This window comes from Enhydra lutris, unplaced genomic scaffold, assembly GCF_002288905.1.
Source record: "Enhydra lutris kenyoni isolate GAN:26980312 unplaced genomic scaffold, ASM228890v2 scaffoldscaffold21, whole genome shotgun sequence".
In the NCBI taxonomy this organism is placed as follows: domain Eukaryota; kingdom Metazoa; phylum Chordata; class Mammalia; order Carnivora; family Mustelidae; genus Enhydra; species Enhydra lutris.
The window spans coordinates 8,522,516-8,537,152 of record NW_019154105.1 but is presented as its reverse complement, the minus strand read 5'-3'; the positions used below and the strand labels follow the sequence as shown (position 1 = coordinate 8,537,152).

Here is a 14,637-nt window from a genome sequence, read left to right as displayed (position 1 = left end):
TTGATATTCGTTGATCTGCCTTTGGTGTTTGTGAAATAATCATGTGCTACATACAGATGTTGCTTTCACCAGACCTTTCAATAGTGAAAGGACAGGGGCAGGAGGAAGAAAGAACCATCTTATACTTTATCAGGTACCTTAAAAAAAATGAACACATAGTAAGAGTAACCTGAATTCACCACTTTTAACTTTGAGATCACAGAGAGCAAGAAAGCCTTTTCAGTATATGCATTTCTTTGTGCCTTTCTGGGACTGATTGATGGCTGCTCACTTGAACAGTCATAGATGTGTAGTTCACTCTTGTACCTCTTACCTTGATGTGACTGAAAGTTCCTTATTGTATTTTTAGTACTGTACTTATTCTTTTGTTTTCCACAGACACAATGCCGTTATTATCTCAGGAACTGAAATGGCCAAACAAATCCAGAAAGAAATACAGGCAGGTGTGGAGTCATGGATTTCCCTTGGGAACAGAAGACCTCACCTCAGTATCATTTTAGTGGGGGATAACCCGGCAAGTCATACGTACGTCAGGAAGAAGATCAGAGCCGCCTCCGCTGTAGGTGGGGATGCATTTTCGTTGTTCTTGTTACTAAATCATGTGTTCTGGAAGTATCACACTTCAAATGTGATAATTATCAGTGATAATTATCAAATAAGTGCTATTTGAATAACATTTACTGTTTTTAACTATTATTGTTAGAGATTCATTACCAAAGTTTATGTTCATTTCTTAATCTTTTTCTTCAACTTTCCTACTGAATTCACTTAGCGTGACTTCAGATCCTATGGTGACATGTCAGGAGAACACTGCACATTTAAAGGGCCCATTTTTAGGCACAGCATAAGAAATTTGGTCAATGGTATTTTAATAGGGTTGTCCGGTGACAGGTGGTAGCTGCACTTGTGATGAGCACAGCAAAATGAATAGACTTGTCAGATCACCAAGTTGTACCCTAGAAAAACCAATGTAATACTTGTATGTCAACTATATTGCGATTATTTTTAAAAGGCCCATTTTTATTATATCTGGTTGATCAGATAATAAATCTGGCCAGTTCACTCTGCTGTATTGGTATCTTTACTGTATTCAAATCCACTAACACTAGTTTATCACCAATAAATGCAGTGGGCTACTGGGCCAAAAGAACCCATGTGAATCATAAGAAGACATCTGAGCTATGTGAGAAATCCCTTTTAATGGTGCTTTGAGCATCATTTTGTAGAAGGGCCTTTCCTTCCAGTCGGACGGGAGGAGAGGAAACCAATTGCACATCATGTAAGATACCATGAATGGAAAACCACATCTTTGTTAGTCAAGTGACTTTCTATATTTGTTTTTCTTCCAGGGATCTGTAGTGAGATCATTCTAAAACCTAAGGATGTTTCTCAGGAAGAACTTTTGGACATAACTGATCAACTGAATATGGACCCAAGAGTCAGCGGTATATTAGTTCAGTTGCCACTACCAGGTACCTAAGGCTCTTCTACATGTCTGCTTTGGTTTTAGGTTAAAAGGCATCTTTTGACATTGTATCGTGACACCACAAGTAATTTAGAAAATACATTCATGAAGGGACTAGCTATTAGACTAGCATGTAATTGTTGACAAATCCCAAAGGACTTATGCTTACAATGACGGAAACTTGTGAAAGAAAAATTTAGGCAAAAATTACATGCAGTCCTCGCTTTACAAAGTAGTGCGAGACCATAAAAATGAGTGTGTAAGCTGAAACCAGGTGAACCGATCTTAAAAATCAATAGGAAAAATAACAGCTCTTCTGTGACCTTTGAAATGTTCTCCCAAGACATTAACTCACTGTGGTTCATAAATGTATAGGGAGATAAAAAAAAAAAAGTAAAACTAATATTTGTTCAGTATACTATAATTTAAAACATTAAAAACATTGAGGGGCTGGGCTCCTGGGTGGCTCAGTCAGTTGAGCGACTACCTTCATCTCAAGTCATGATCCTGGGGTCCTGGGATCACCTCCTGCATCAGGCTCCCTGCTCAGTGGGGGGGGTCTGCTTCTCCCTCTGACCTTCCCTCTCTCATGCTTGCTCACTTTCATTCTCTCTCATTCAAATAAATAAATAAATAAAATCTTTAAAAAGCAAAACCACACAAAACCAAAAACTTCGAGGGGCATCTGGGTGGCTCAGTCAGTTGGGTGTCTGACTGTTGATTTTGGCTCAGGTCATGCTCTCAGGTTTGTGAGATTGAGCCCCACATAGGGGTCCATACTGGGCATGGAGTCTGCTTAAGATTCTCTCTCCCCCTCTTCCTCTGCCCCTCCCCACTTCTCTCTAAAAAAAAAAAAATAAGTAAACTTAGAAACATTAAGAATTAAAGTTATTTCTTTGCAAAAAACTTGATCAGCGGAGTTGAACAGTAACTTGCCTTCTTCTCATTATGTAACTTAAAATATAGTATAGGGCAGGTGTCTTTCCTGTGCCTTGGTGGACTAGATTATATATCCCTTTCTAAGTTTGGGTCAGCTTCCATTTTGTCCTTTGTAATCATTTGCCTAGCGATCTTCCTGGGGTTTGTAGTTTTTTTCAGAGTTGTGAAGTATCCCTGAGAGTTTCTTTAATGTGATGTTTTATGCTGGTGCCACTTACTCTGGGATATTGTCGTCCTTTTTGTCACAAGAACTTTCTTCATTTGTGGGAAACAGTTGGCCTTCACTAAGCTCCTGTGGCTCACAGCCACATTGCTCCTAAGGGCACCATGTCAACATTCCAGCATCACCTAGTTCTTGGACAGTCCATTTACGCTCAACTAGAATCCTCCCAAAGTGGCTTCATCTTGTCTTCTGCGTTCATGGTCCTTACCTTCCGGTGGGCCCGGGCCTCTGCTCTCTTTGCTTTGTTGTCCCTGTTTCCAGACCTTCTGTCCACATCTCACTTCACTTCCAGTGTTGCTGCATTTTCTTTACTGCCCTGTGACCTTTATAGGTTACTCCCCTTTGTCAGTGATCTACTTTTGTGAAATGTCACATGAGCTGCTCGCTGGGAGACAAGGAGGAGAGATGATTTGCTGCTTATGTTTGAGCTGAATAACGAATGAGCTGTGACCGGTCCCCAACAGATTGGAAGGCAGTGACATGTTCTCACTGATGCTCATCTCTATTTACATAGTGATTGGAGAATCAGAGGGCTGACCGCTCTTACATAATCACTACTCAGTTAATTTACTGCAGTTTCTGACATCTGCACTGTGTTATTGGACAACTGGTGTTCTTTAATTAAATGGTGGCTCTGAAATTCAGACCTATTTCAACTGACTACAGTCAGGACTGCCAGTAGAGCACAGAAGGCAGTAATTTTGAATTCTGTATATTTTGCAAAAAGCAAAAGCTCAATGGTGCTATTGCATGAGATCTTTTTATGGTATTAACAGGATACTTTATCCAGCAGTAGAACTTAATGCCTTAGTACCTAAGTTTTGTGCTGTCCAAATTGCACCAGAAATTTACATTTCTTTTTTTGTTTGTTTTTTTTTGTTTTTTTAGATTTTTATTTATTTATTTGACAGAGAGAGATCACAAGTAGACAGAGAGGCAGGCAGAGGGAGAGAGAGGGAAGCAGGCTCCTTGCTGAGCAGAGAGCTCGACGCGGGACTCGATCCCAGGACCCTGAGATCATGACCCAGGCCAAAGGCAACGGCTTAACCCATTGAGCCACCCAGGTGCCCCAGAAATTTACATTTCTAATTCCGAGCGGTTTATTAACATGACAGATTGGTCCCAAAAAATTTGGCAGTGGCTTAAGCCCAGTTGTTTGGTTTATATTAAAAAAAAGTCTTTTTTTTTTTTTTTTTTTTTTTTTTGCTCTATATGCCAAGCAATCTTCTTATGGTTTGGTTTTTTAAATTTCTCCCACCTGGGGCACCTGGGTTGTGCTCTCTCTCTGTCAAATAAATAAATAAAATCTTAAAAAAGAAAAAAAATTTCTCCCACCTGTATTTGTATTGAATTCAAATAGTTATAAAAATGTCACAAATTTATAAATTTACAAATTTAAAACATTAGATTGAGTTTGTCTTAAAAATTAAGTTTCTGTCGGTAGAAATTTTACCATTTTTGGGCAACCTTTCACATTTGGCGAATTGCCACTAGATGGCACTGTTGATCTGTCTGTATAAATAAATTGCTTTGTTCTGTGTTCAGTTTAGATGGTAAGAAGCACAGAGGCAAAAGGACCAAAGGTAATAACAAATATCTGGGTGCTCCAAGAAAGGACAATTCTCTTTTTTCTTTACTTATTAGAGAGAGAGATAGACCACAGAGCTAGAGGGAGAGAGCACAAGCAGGGCCAAGGGCAGAGGGAGAAGCAGACTCCCCACCAAGTGGAGAGCCCGATGCCGGGGCTCAATCCCAGGACTCTGAGAACATGACCTGGGCGGAAGGCAGGGGCTTAACCCCTGAGCCACCCAGGCGAAGCAAGAAAGGACAAGTCTCTATCTTGCTGAAAAGCCACTAATATACGAAATAATACTGGCTGAAATGTATTACATTAAGCATTTGTTGTGTCTCAACACTTTACATGTTATTACTTCACTGAATTCTCACGATAACCCTTAGGGGTTGGAGTTATGAACATTTTACTAATGAAGGATTTGAAGCAAGGAGTGGTTGAGTCACTTCCCTTAAGGCCGCTGGAGCTGGTAAGTAATTGAGCTGGGATGTGAGTCCAGAAGACTGGCTCCTGATGCCATTACTTTCAGCTATTATGTTACCCCTCACCAGCACATCAGTGTTAGCCAGTGAGTAATGTGTTGTACTGTGTGGCAAGTATTCCTTGACAGGGAGAGTTTTATCTAATCCTCAAGGCAGCCTTATGAGTAGGGACTTTCTTCTGTATTTTATATATGAGGAGACTCGTCTACATTACTTACCCCACTTAATCTACAAGATACTGGGACATATGGTATGTTGGTCAACAGAAAAAGCTGGTTATCATAAAACAATGCGTATTTACCTTAAATATTGTATTATAACATAAATCATTTAAATACTCATTCATTCATCGATCTTTTGATGGGGGTCCACAGCTCTTTGGAACCTACTGATTGGAATTTTGAATCATTTTCTGGCATTAATAATACCTGCGATTCATTGCCTCTCATTTTCAGTTTGAGATGAAGCTATCTCAGTGAAAATTCATATTGATTTTTAAACTATCTCCCCATCTGGGGCTCTTGGGTGGCTCAGTCAGTTAAGCATCTGACTCCTGATTTTGACACAGGTCATGATCTCATGGTTGTGAGATTGAGCCCCACTTCGGGTTCTGCACTCAGTGTGGAGTCTACTTGGGATTCTCTCCCCTCTCCTTCTTTCCCTCTGCCTGTTTGTGCTCTCTAAATAAATAAATAGATAGATAAATAGATAGATAATTTTTTTTAAAGATTTTATTTATTTATTTGACAGACAGAGATCACAAGCAGGCAGAGAAACAGGTAGAGAGAGAGGAGGAAGCAGGCTCCCCACTGAGCAGAGAGCCCAATGTGGGACTCCATCCCAGGACCCCGAGACCATGACCCGAGCCGAAGGCAGAGGCTTTAACCCACTGAGCCACCCAGGCGCCCCAATAAAATATTTTTTAAATCTCCAAATCTTAAAAAAAAAAAAAAACAACTCCAAATCTTCATGATTGTCTTATCCGTATCTAAATCCTTACTAATTCATTTTAGTTCTTAAGAGTTTTTCCAAAATATTCAATTTAGTTTTTATAGAAATTGCAACTGTTTTCTTCTCACACTCCATTGTTATTATTATATTTTATTGTATTTTATATTATATTTATTATATATTTTTTGTTTATACTATTTTTAATTAAAGTACATATTTATTGTGGAAAAAACCAGCAAAAACAGTGTAAGAAATACACACAATTGTCACTTGAGTATCATGAAGGTCAACTGGTATGGGCAGGAGTTAAAAACACTGCTTTCTGGTTTCTTCATCAAGCCCTGAGTATCAGCTTCCAAATTTTACAGAAGAAATGGAACTCCTTTAGTCATTTTGGTAGGTTGGCTATGTGGAAGCAGGTTGAGATACCCCCTCCCATCCAGGTCTTGATAAGATGATTGCAACAAATCAGTGAAACAATGAGCAAATGAGCAAATGAGATGATTCTCGTTGATCACACCTCTAGTTTTCTATCATTTGCTTAATAATGTGGATTCTAAATTATGTCATGATTAGAAAAGGGAGGTTATTTTTCACAATTAGGCCAGTATCTTGAGTAAAAGAAATTCTAACTTAGAATTAAAATTCTGATGTTGCAGGACAAGTTTGCATAAGATTAATCAGAGTATACAAACAGCTTCCACGCATCTCATTTGGATAAAAACCAAAGAAATGAGATAGAATTCTGCCTTGTTCAGTAGTAATGAGTCTGTCTCAGGACAGACCCCCTTTTATGTTCCAAAGGGGTGCAGATTTGGTCAGGATTGGAAGTGGTCAGGATATAACTGTGTGTCTGCAGTCATGCAGCCTGACTGTTTTCCTGAAGCTGATCCACGAACTGCAGAGAAATAAAAACAGTCACATGAGATGCTTCCCTACTCCTATCCTGACTGTGTGCTGTCTGTTCACATCGTAAGTGGTCATTTTGTCAAGGCCAGAAAGATGTCTGCTATTCATGTTCTGTATATTTTTTCTCCTAATCAGGTATTTTTTGTGTTTAGCTTTTATTGAGTTATATCTATTGAAGTGATATTATGTTAAAAGTTATGTCATTTGTAGGGTATGGATCAGTATGTAATGTGAAAAAAAAGGCTGAAATAATGAGCTTTAAACATTGAGAGCCATTCTTTTCTAACTAAAACAATGAAGAGAAATTAAAATATCTAGAAGCTTAAAGTGTGCTGGAAATTTGGCATAACTATTTGTTATAGTATGGGATTTGGTACAGGAGAAGTTTGGATTAAATGGATTTCAATTATATGAACTGTATGAAAGCATTCAGATATAACCCTATAAACAGCAAGCACTAAATGATATTTTAATGTGGTGTTTTACTATTGCTTTATGACAACAACTATTACTGGTATGCGTAATTGCAAATATTTACCATTTACTATTGCCAGGCACTGTTCCAAAGTGCTTTCTATATAGTAAATCATTTAATACCCACAACTACTCTTACCAGTAGGTGCTGTTTTTTTTCAATCTGTGGTGTATAGTTAAGGATATGAAGTGAACTGAGAATCTTGTGTGAGGTCAGGGAGGTAGTGAGTCATAAAGCAATGCCAGGAGAAGGAATGATAGTGTCCTTTCAGCCATAATCATCATCCTACAACGGAGACTGCAGGGCAGGTGCCGAGAGAGACGCTTGCTCATCTCCGTATGTTTTCTTGCTTTCTGAAGTCTACTTTTCATCTATTTCTAAAACAAAATTATTAGGTAGAATGGGAAAACTCATTCCGTCTTATCTGTCTTATTCTAACATAGCTTTTCAACTGTTTCCCTTTAATTATCAAGGTTGAAGTCTTTGATATTAACATCTTCCAATTCATGTAAGAGGATTAAACAGAAAAATTAGAATGAAATCTAGGATTAAAGGATTAAATCTGGAGGAATTGTGTAAGAAAAGTTAGAGTTTATTGTGTTGATTTAACAAAGATAAACTTTTCTAATAATTAGTAAGCATAAAAATGGGGATATTGATATATGCATTGCCTAAAACTTAATTATTCATTTGGAGAAAAAAAGTCTTGGCCATATTGCTTTTCTTAAGAGATTATACAATTTATGTATACAGAATACTTATTGCTTTATTTTTTAATGTTCTTGACAAGCGTAGGAAATTTCATCACTCTGGACTTCTTCATGTTTGTAGAGCCATTTATTCTGTTTATTTCTAACTGATATCCAAATTTTGACTTGAACTTTATTGCAATATTTTCGCTCTTTCTCTAGGAAGAAAGCCCATTCTGTGTATGAGTCTTTGGGACAGTTCCACATGGAATATTTTATTACTTTTTTAGTAATATGTTTCCTCCACTGGACTGCTAGTTCCACCAAAGTAGGGAGAATTGCAGTTAATATTTTATTCTGAAATCCACTCTGTATCATGGTAGACTTTTAGTGAATGTTGCTGCTGGAATGACTGAAACCTGTAGCTTCCCAGCGACTGCTTTTTTTGATTGTTTTAATTCAAGTCTCATCCTTCTGCGTATTTTCTAAGAGTGGTGTATAAGTTCTGACACTGTTCAAGATTTGATGAGGATCTTCTATCTCTGTACCCCTGAAATCTTTCTATACCTATAGTATTTATTACATAGAAGACATGCCAGGATAATGCATATTTATTACGTGAATGGGGCTTTAACCTCTGACCTCTTAACTATATAGATTCTCTTTTAAACATACCAGAACTGACTTCTTTCTACCCTTCAGGTCTTAGCTTAAATGCCATGGTCTCACAGAGCGCTTCCCAGCTCACGTCCTCTGAAATTATTTTAATTCTGTTGTTCTTAGTTTCAATGCTGCCTTTTTCTGTGGCAGAAAAACTTCTCCAATAGCCATATGTTCCCTCACATGTCCCAGCTTCTCAGAGCAACTAGGTTGTGGCCATGTGACTACTCTCTACTGGATTGTGAGGGGAAGTGACTTTTTTGGAGCCATTTCTGGACTGAGAATGGCTAAAAGCTGTTGTGTTCCCTTGCCACTCCTCTTTTTGTTACAGTTATCATGGAAGCAAGGTGTTATGAATGATTGCAGATTTTAAGAAGGAGGGAAGTAGGATTCTTTTGGAGCTTTATGAATAAGAATTAAGTATCCTTTCATAAGTGACTCAGATTTCAGATTAAAACACACATGCACACACACACACACACAAATTTGATGACAACTATAAACTTACAGATCTAAGAAGCTCAACAAACTTAAAGCCATACAATATGAAGAAAACTATACCAGAAACATCATAATCAACTTGTTCCAAAACAGTGTGATAGAAAAAATATTAAAAGTAGCGGGGGTGAGGGGATTGCATTAACATATAGAGGAACACAAAGAAGAAAGACAGGACGTTTCTTGTTAGAAACAATGTAAGCTAGAAAGCAAGCAAATAGTTTGAGCTTTAAAGTATTGAAAAGGAAAAAAAAAACTGTCAATCATGAATTCTGTACTCAGCGAAACTGTCTTAAAACAAAGGCAAGATAAAGTATTTTTTCAGAAATTTAGGGAGAGGAGAACCCAGACAGAGCTGAAAACAATCATCAGCAGACCCATAGTACAAAAAAGTGTTAAAGGAAGTCCTTTGGACAGAAGGAGGTGATATCAGATGAAAATACATGTCTATCCAAAGGAACGAAGAGCACTGGAAATGGTAGCTATGTGAGTAAATACATATCATATTTTTCTTATCATTCAAATCATCTTAGAATTGATATTTAACCAAAAACAAAAACTATGTAATATGTGGTTTGTAACATAAATGAAACTAAAATGTACAACAATAAATAAAAGTTGGGAGAGAAGAATGGTAGGATATTAATGTTAGATTTTTATACTGTGTGGAAGTTATATATCACTTGAGGATAGACTGAGATAAATTAAAAGTATATATAATAGAAGCACAAGTGACCACTAAAAAAAAAAATCACAATAAAGTGTTATAGCTAGTAAACCAATTAAGGAAATAAAATGAAATCACTAAAAATAATTATTCTAAAGGAAAAAAGAAAAAGGGGGGGAAAGACAACAGTGAAATCACATGTAAAGATGATAATTTTAATCACATAAAATATAATGTTGTAAATAACCCAATAAAATGTCAGAGGTTGGGGCACCTGGGTGGCTCAGTGGGTTGAGCCGCTGCCTTCAGCTCGGGTCATGATCTCGGGGTCCTGGGATCGAGTCCCACGTCGGGCTCTCTGCTCAGCGGGGAGCCTGCTTCCCTCTCTCTCTCTCTCTGCCTGCCTCTCTGCCTACTTGTGATCTGTCTCTGTCAAATAAATAAAATCTTAAAAAAAAAAAAATGTCAGAGGTTGTCAGATTGGATAAAAACAAGAGCCAACTGTATGCTGCATGCAAAAAGCACACTTCGACTGTAAAGACACAGAGAGGTTATTAGCAAGGATGGAAAAGATATACCATGTTAACACCAATTAAAAGAAAATTAGAATGGTTATGTTAATATCAGGCAAAGTGTATTTTAGAGCAATGAATATTATTAGGGATTAAAAAGGTCATGCCACAGTAATAAAGGGATCCATTTATCAAAAAGAAATAACAATCTTTTTTTTTTTTTGGAAGAGTTTATTTTATTTGACAGAGACACAGCGAGAGAGGGAACACAAGTAGGGGGAGTGGGAGAGGGAGAAGCAGGCTTCTTTCTGAGCAGCGAACCTGATGCAGGGCTTGATCCCAGGACCCTGGATTTGTGACCTGAGCTGTAGGCAGATGCTTAATGACTGAGCCACCCAGGCACCCCAGAAATAACAATTTTAATCACTTACATACCTAAGAAGAAAGCTGCAATAAAAAACTAATAGAAAAACAAAAAACTAAAAGAAAAGTAGACAAATCCAAAATTATAATCATAGATTTCAATACCTATTTCTCAATAATTGAGAAAACAGAAAATCTATAAGGATTTCAGTTTGACCTAATTGACATTTGTAGACCACTATCCCAGCAAACGACAGAAAACACATTTTTTTCTTAGGTTTACATAGAACATTTACTAAGAAATTATGTATTCTAGACCATAAAACAAATCTCAAATATAAAAAGATTCACGTTGCCCAAAGTGTTTTCCCTGATTGCAATGGATTAAATTAAAAATAACTAATAGAAAAATATCTGGAAATTTCCAAATACTTAGAAACTAAATAACACCCTTCTAAATAATCCATGCATTGAATTAAAAAAAGGGAAGTTAGAAATTATTTTTAACTTTTTATGAATACACAGCATATCGAAATTTATGGTATGCTGCTAAAGCAGTATGTGGAGGAAATATATAGTACCTTTATACTTAATAATACCTACCTTAGAAAAGTAGATAGATCCCAACTTAACCTCAGCTTCTGCCTTAAGATACTAGAAAAAAAAAGCAAGTTAAAGACAAAGGAAAGACAAGAAAGAAAATAATAGAGGTCAAAGCAGAAATTAATAAAATAGAAAACAAATAGTAAAGAAAATGAATGAAACAAAAGGTAAACTGATCAAGGAAAAAAAAAGATACAAATTACCAATATCAGGAATGAGAGAGGTAACATCACACAGATTCCAAGGCAATTAAAAGGATAAAAGGGAATATTTCGAACAACTTTATGCCAAGTAATTTGATAACTTTGATGAAGTGAAAAGCTTTTTTGAGAGACACACACTGCCAAGGCCCATTCAAGAAGTCGGTAATGTGGGGCACCTGGGTGGCTCAAAAGTTCCTTAGGCATCTGTCTTTGGCTTGGGTGGTGATCCCAGCGTCCTGGGATCACACGCCATATTGGGTTCCCTGCCCAGTGGGGAGCCTGCTTCTCTCTCTTCAACATCTTGCGTTCCCTCTCTTGCTATCTCTCTCTGTCATAAATAAATAAAATCTTTTTAAAAAAGTAGATAATGTGATTAATTCTATTAAAAAGTTGACTTTGAGGGTATGTGCTATGGTGAGTGCTGTGAAGTGTGTAAACCTGGCAATTCACAGACCTGTACCCCTGGGGCTAATAATACATTATATGTTTATAAAAAATTTTTTTAAAAAGTTGACTTTGTAGTTAAAATTAGTTCCACAAAGAATGCTCCATATTCAGTTGGCTTCACTGGTGAATTCTATGAAATGTTTAAGGAAAAAATAATGCTAAAAAGGAAGAAATACTCCCGTACTCATTATGTGAGGCCACTATTACCCTGATACCAAAAACCAGGCAAAGACATTACAAAAAAGGGAAGCCATAGACCGGTATCATTTATGAACATAAATGTAAAAGATATTAACAAAAGCTAACAAAATCTAGCAATACATAAAGGGGATCATTCCTTATGACCAAAAGGGTTTTATTCCAGGAATGCAACATTGCTTTAAAATTAGGAAATCAAACATGTATTTAATCACGTTAACAAACTAAATATGAACAGTCATATGATCATCTCAATAGATACAGATAAAATATTTGGTAAGATTTATCATTGATTTCTGATAAAAGGCCATCATAAAACTAATAATAAAAGGGAATGTCCTCAAACTGATTAAGGGGCATGTGTGAAAAATTTATAGCTAACATAACTGATTATGAAAGACTGAATGTTTTCCTCCTGTGATGAGGAAGAAGTCAAGGATGTCGGTTTAACATTGTACTCGAAATTCTAAGCAGCACAATAAGGCAAGAAGAAGAAAAAAAACAAATAATACAACTGTCTATGTATAAAATCCATTGGAATCTAGGGGGAAAAAAAGGGCTACTCATACTACTAATAAGTGATTTTAGCAAAGTTGAAAGATACAAGATTAATACGGAAAATGCAACTGATATTTTGTGTATTAGCATCAAACATCAGGTATTGAAATGAAAAAAATTTAAATAACATCAAAAAATGAAATCATTAAGCATAAATTTGACAAAAGGTGAGAAAAACCTGTACATCAAAAACTACAACGTTCCTAAGAGAAATGAAATAAAACCTAAACAAGTGGATCAATACACTATGTTCATGGACTAGAAGACTAAATGTTGTTAAAATGTCAGTTACTTTTACATTGATTTGTAGATTCAAGGCAGTCTCAGTCAAAATCCCATCATACTTTTTTGTAGCAGTAGACAATCAGAGTGTCAAATTCATATGGAAATATGAAATACTTAGAATAGCTGAAACAGCTTTGAAGATGAGTAACATGGTTGGAAGATTATTAACACTTCCCAATTTGAAAATTAATCAAAAATCTTAAAAGGTACAAACCTTCAGTTACAAAATAAGTCATGGGCATATGATGTGCAGCATGTACTAAAATTAATACTATATTGCATATATGAAAGTTACTTAGAGTAGATCTTGAAAGTTCTCATCATAAGAAAAAAATGTAACTGTATAGTGATGGATTTTAACTAGATTGTTGTGGTGATCATTTTGCAATATATGCAAATATCAAACCACGTTGTATACCTGAAACTAATATAGTGTTAGAGTTTAATTATACCTTAATAGAAACAAATTTTAAAATAGACTACAAAGAGAAAATATTTGCACGGCATATATCTGACAACATAGGAATATACAGAATATATGAAGAGCTCTCAACAATCTCTGTCAAGAAAATAAAAACAACCTAACTGAGAAAAGCCAACTTCTAGCCAGAGTAATGTAAGTCCTTTTGTCCTTACCACCAGAAAAAGCTGAACAAACTGAAAATCAATCCTTTTCTTGACCATCAGAGAACTGAGGGTGTAGGGCAAACCACCATCCCAAAATCTGGAGAGAGGCGAATACAGAGTCACAACCAAGATCTACCAACATTGAACAGAAGCTACTGGGACTATACACGAATATCTTAAAGAGACTCCTAAATGGAATTTTGATGAGCTTTTGGAGGCCAAAGTATGCCAGTTTAAGAGTGAGAAACTCCTGGGCCTATAGTTTTGGGTGTGGCAGCAAAAAAATCACAAGTTGTGACAAAAGGCAAATGAAAACAGTCTGAAGGGACAAAACAAGCATCAGAACCAGATTCACTTATGACACAGATTTTGGAATTACTGAAGAGGGAATTTAAAGTAACTGTGATTCATATATTAAGGGGTCTAATGGAAAGAGTAGATAACATGCAAGAACAGATGGGCAAGGAAATCAGAGAGATGGAAACGCTCAGAAAGAATGAAAAAGAAATTCTAGAAATCAAAGCTACTCTAACAGAAGAATGCTTTGATGGGCTCAATTGTAGACTGGACAGGCCAAGGATAATATGCTTGAGAACATGCCAGGAGAAACTTCTCAAACTGAAACGCAAAGAAATATTTTAAATAAAATTAAAAAAAAAAAAAAAAGAAGAAGAAGAAGCGGGAAAAAACCCCAGAGCATCCAAGAATTGTAGGCCATTTTAAAAAAGCACTCATGCAATTGGATACCAAGATAAGAGAGAAACAGAACAACAACAACAACAAAAAAGATTTGAAGTAATACTGGCTGAGACTTTCCAAAATTAAAGACAAACACCAAACCCAGAGAACACCAAGCAGGATAAATAACAGAAATGGTCAAAACATTTGAACAGACACTTCATCACAGAAGAAATAATTACATGAATAGATACTCAATATAAGTAGTTATTAGGGAAATTCAAGTGGAAACTGTAATAAGATACTATTAAACTATTAAACAGTTGAAATGGCTGAAATGAGAAAGACTACTGATCTTACCGTATATTGGTGAGGAGGTGGTGTTGCTGATAGGAATGCAAAATGGTTCCCTTTGAAAATAATTTGGTCATGTCTTAGAAAGTTAAATGTATATCCATTATATGGTGTAGCCATTTCATGTCTACATATTTACCTAAAAGAAAAGCAAGCACATGTTAATATGAAGACTTGTATATGCATTTTCATAGGAGCTTTATTTCCTTACAATTCTGAAGGCTAAAAATCTGAAATCAGTACCAGCATGGTCAGAGTTGGTGAGAGCTCTCTTCTTT

The 14,637-nt window shown here is 36.3% G+C and overlaps 1 protein-coding gene across 2 annotated transcripts in view; it reads left to right on the top strand.

The window, feature by feature from the left end:
* The first annotated feature begins 382 nt into the window (after positions 1-382).
* Positions 383-14,637, top strand: part of LOC111149085 (methylenetetrahydrofolate dehydrogenase (NADP+ dependent) 2 like) — a 112,126-nt gene continuing 97,871 nt past the window's right edge. The window contains exons 1-2 of one of the 2 annotated variants that reach the window (XM_022505998.1): positions 383-563; positions 1,350-1,472. In XM_022505998.1, coding sequence (XP_022361706.1) covers positions 410-563; positions 1,350-1,472 — 277 coding nt within the window. In that variant the 5' untranslated portion in view covers positions 383-409. The remainder of the gene's footprint in view (positions 564-1,349; positions 1,473-14,637) is intronic. The other variant, XM_022505997.1, reaches the window with a different exon arrangement.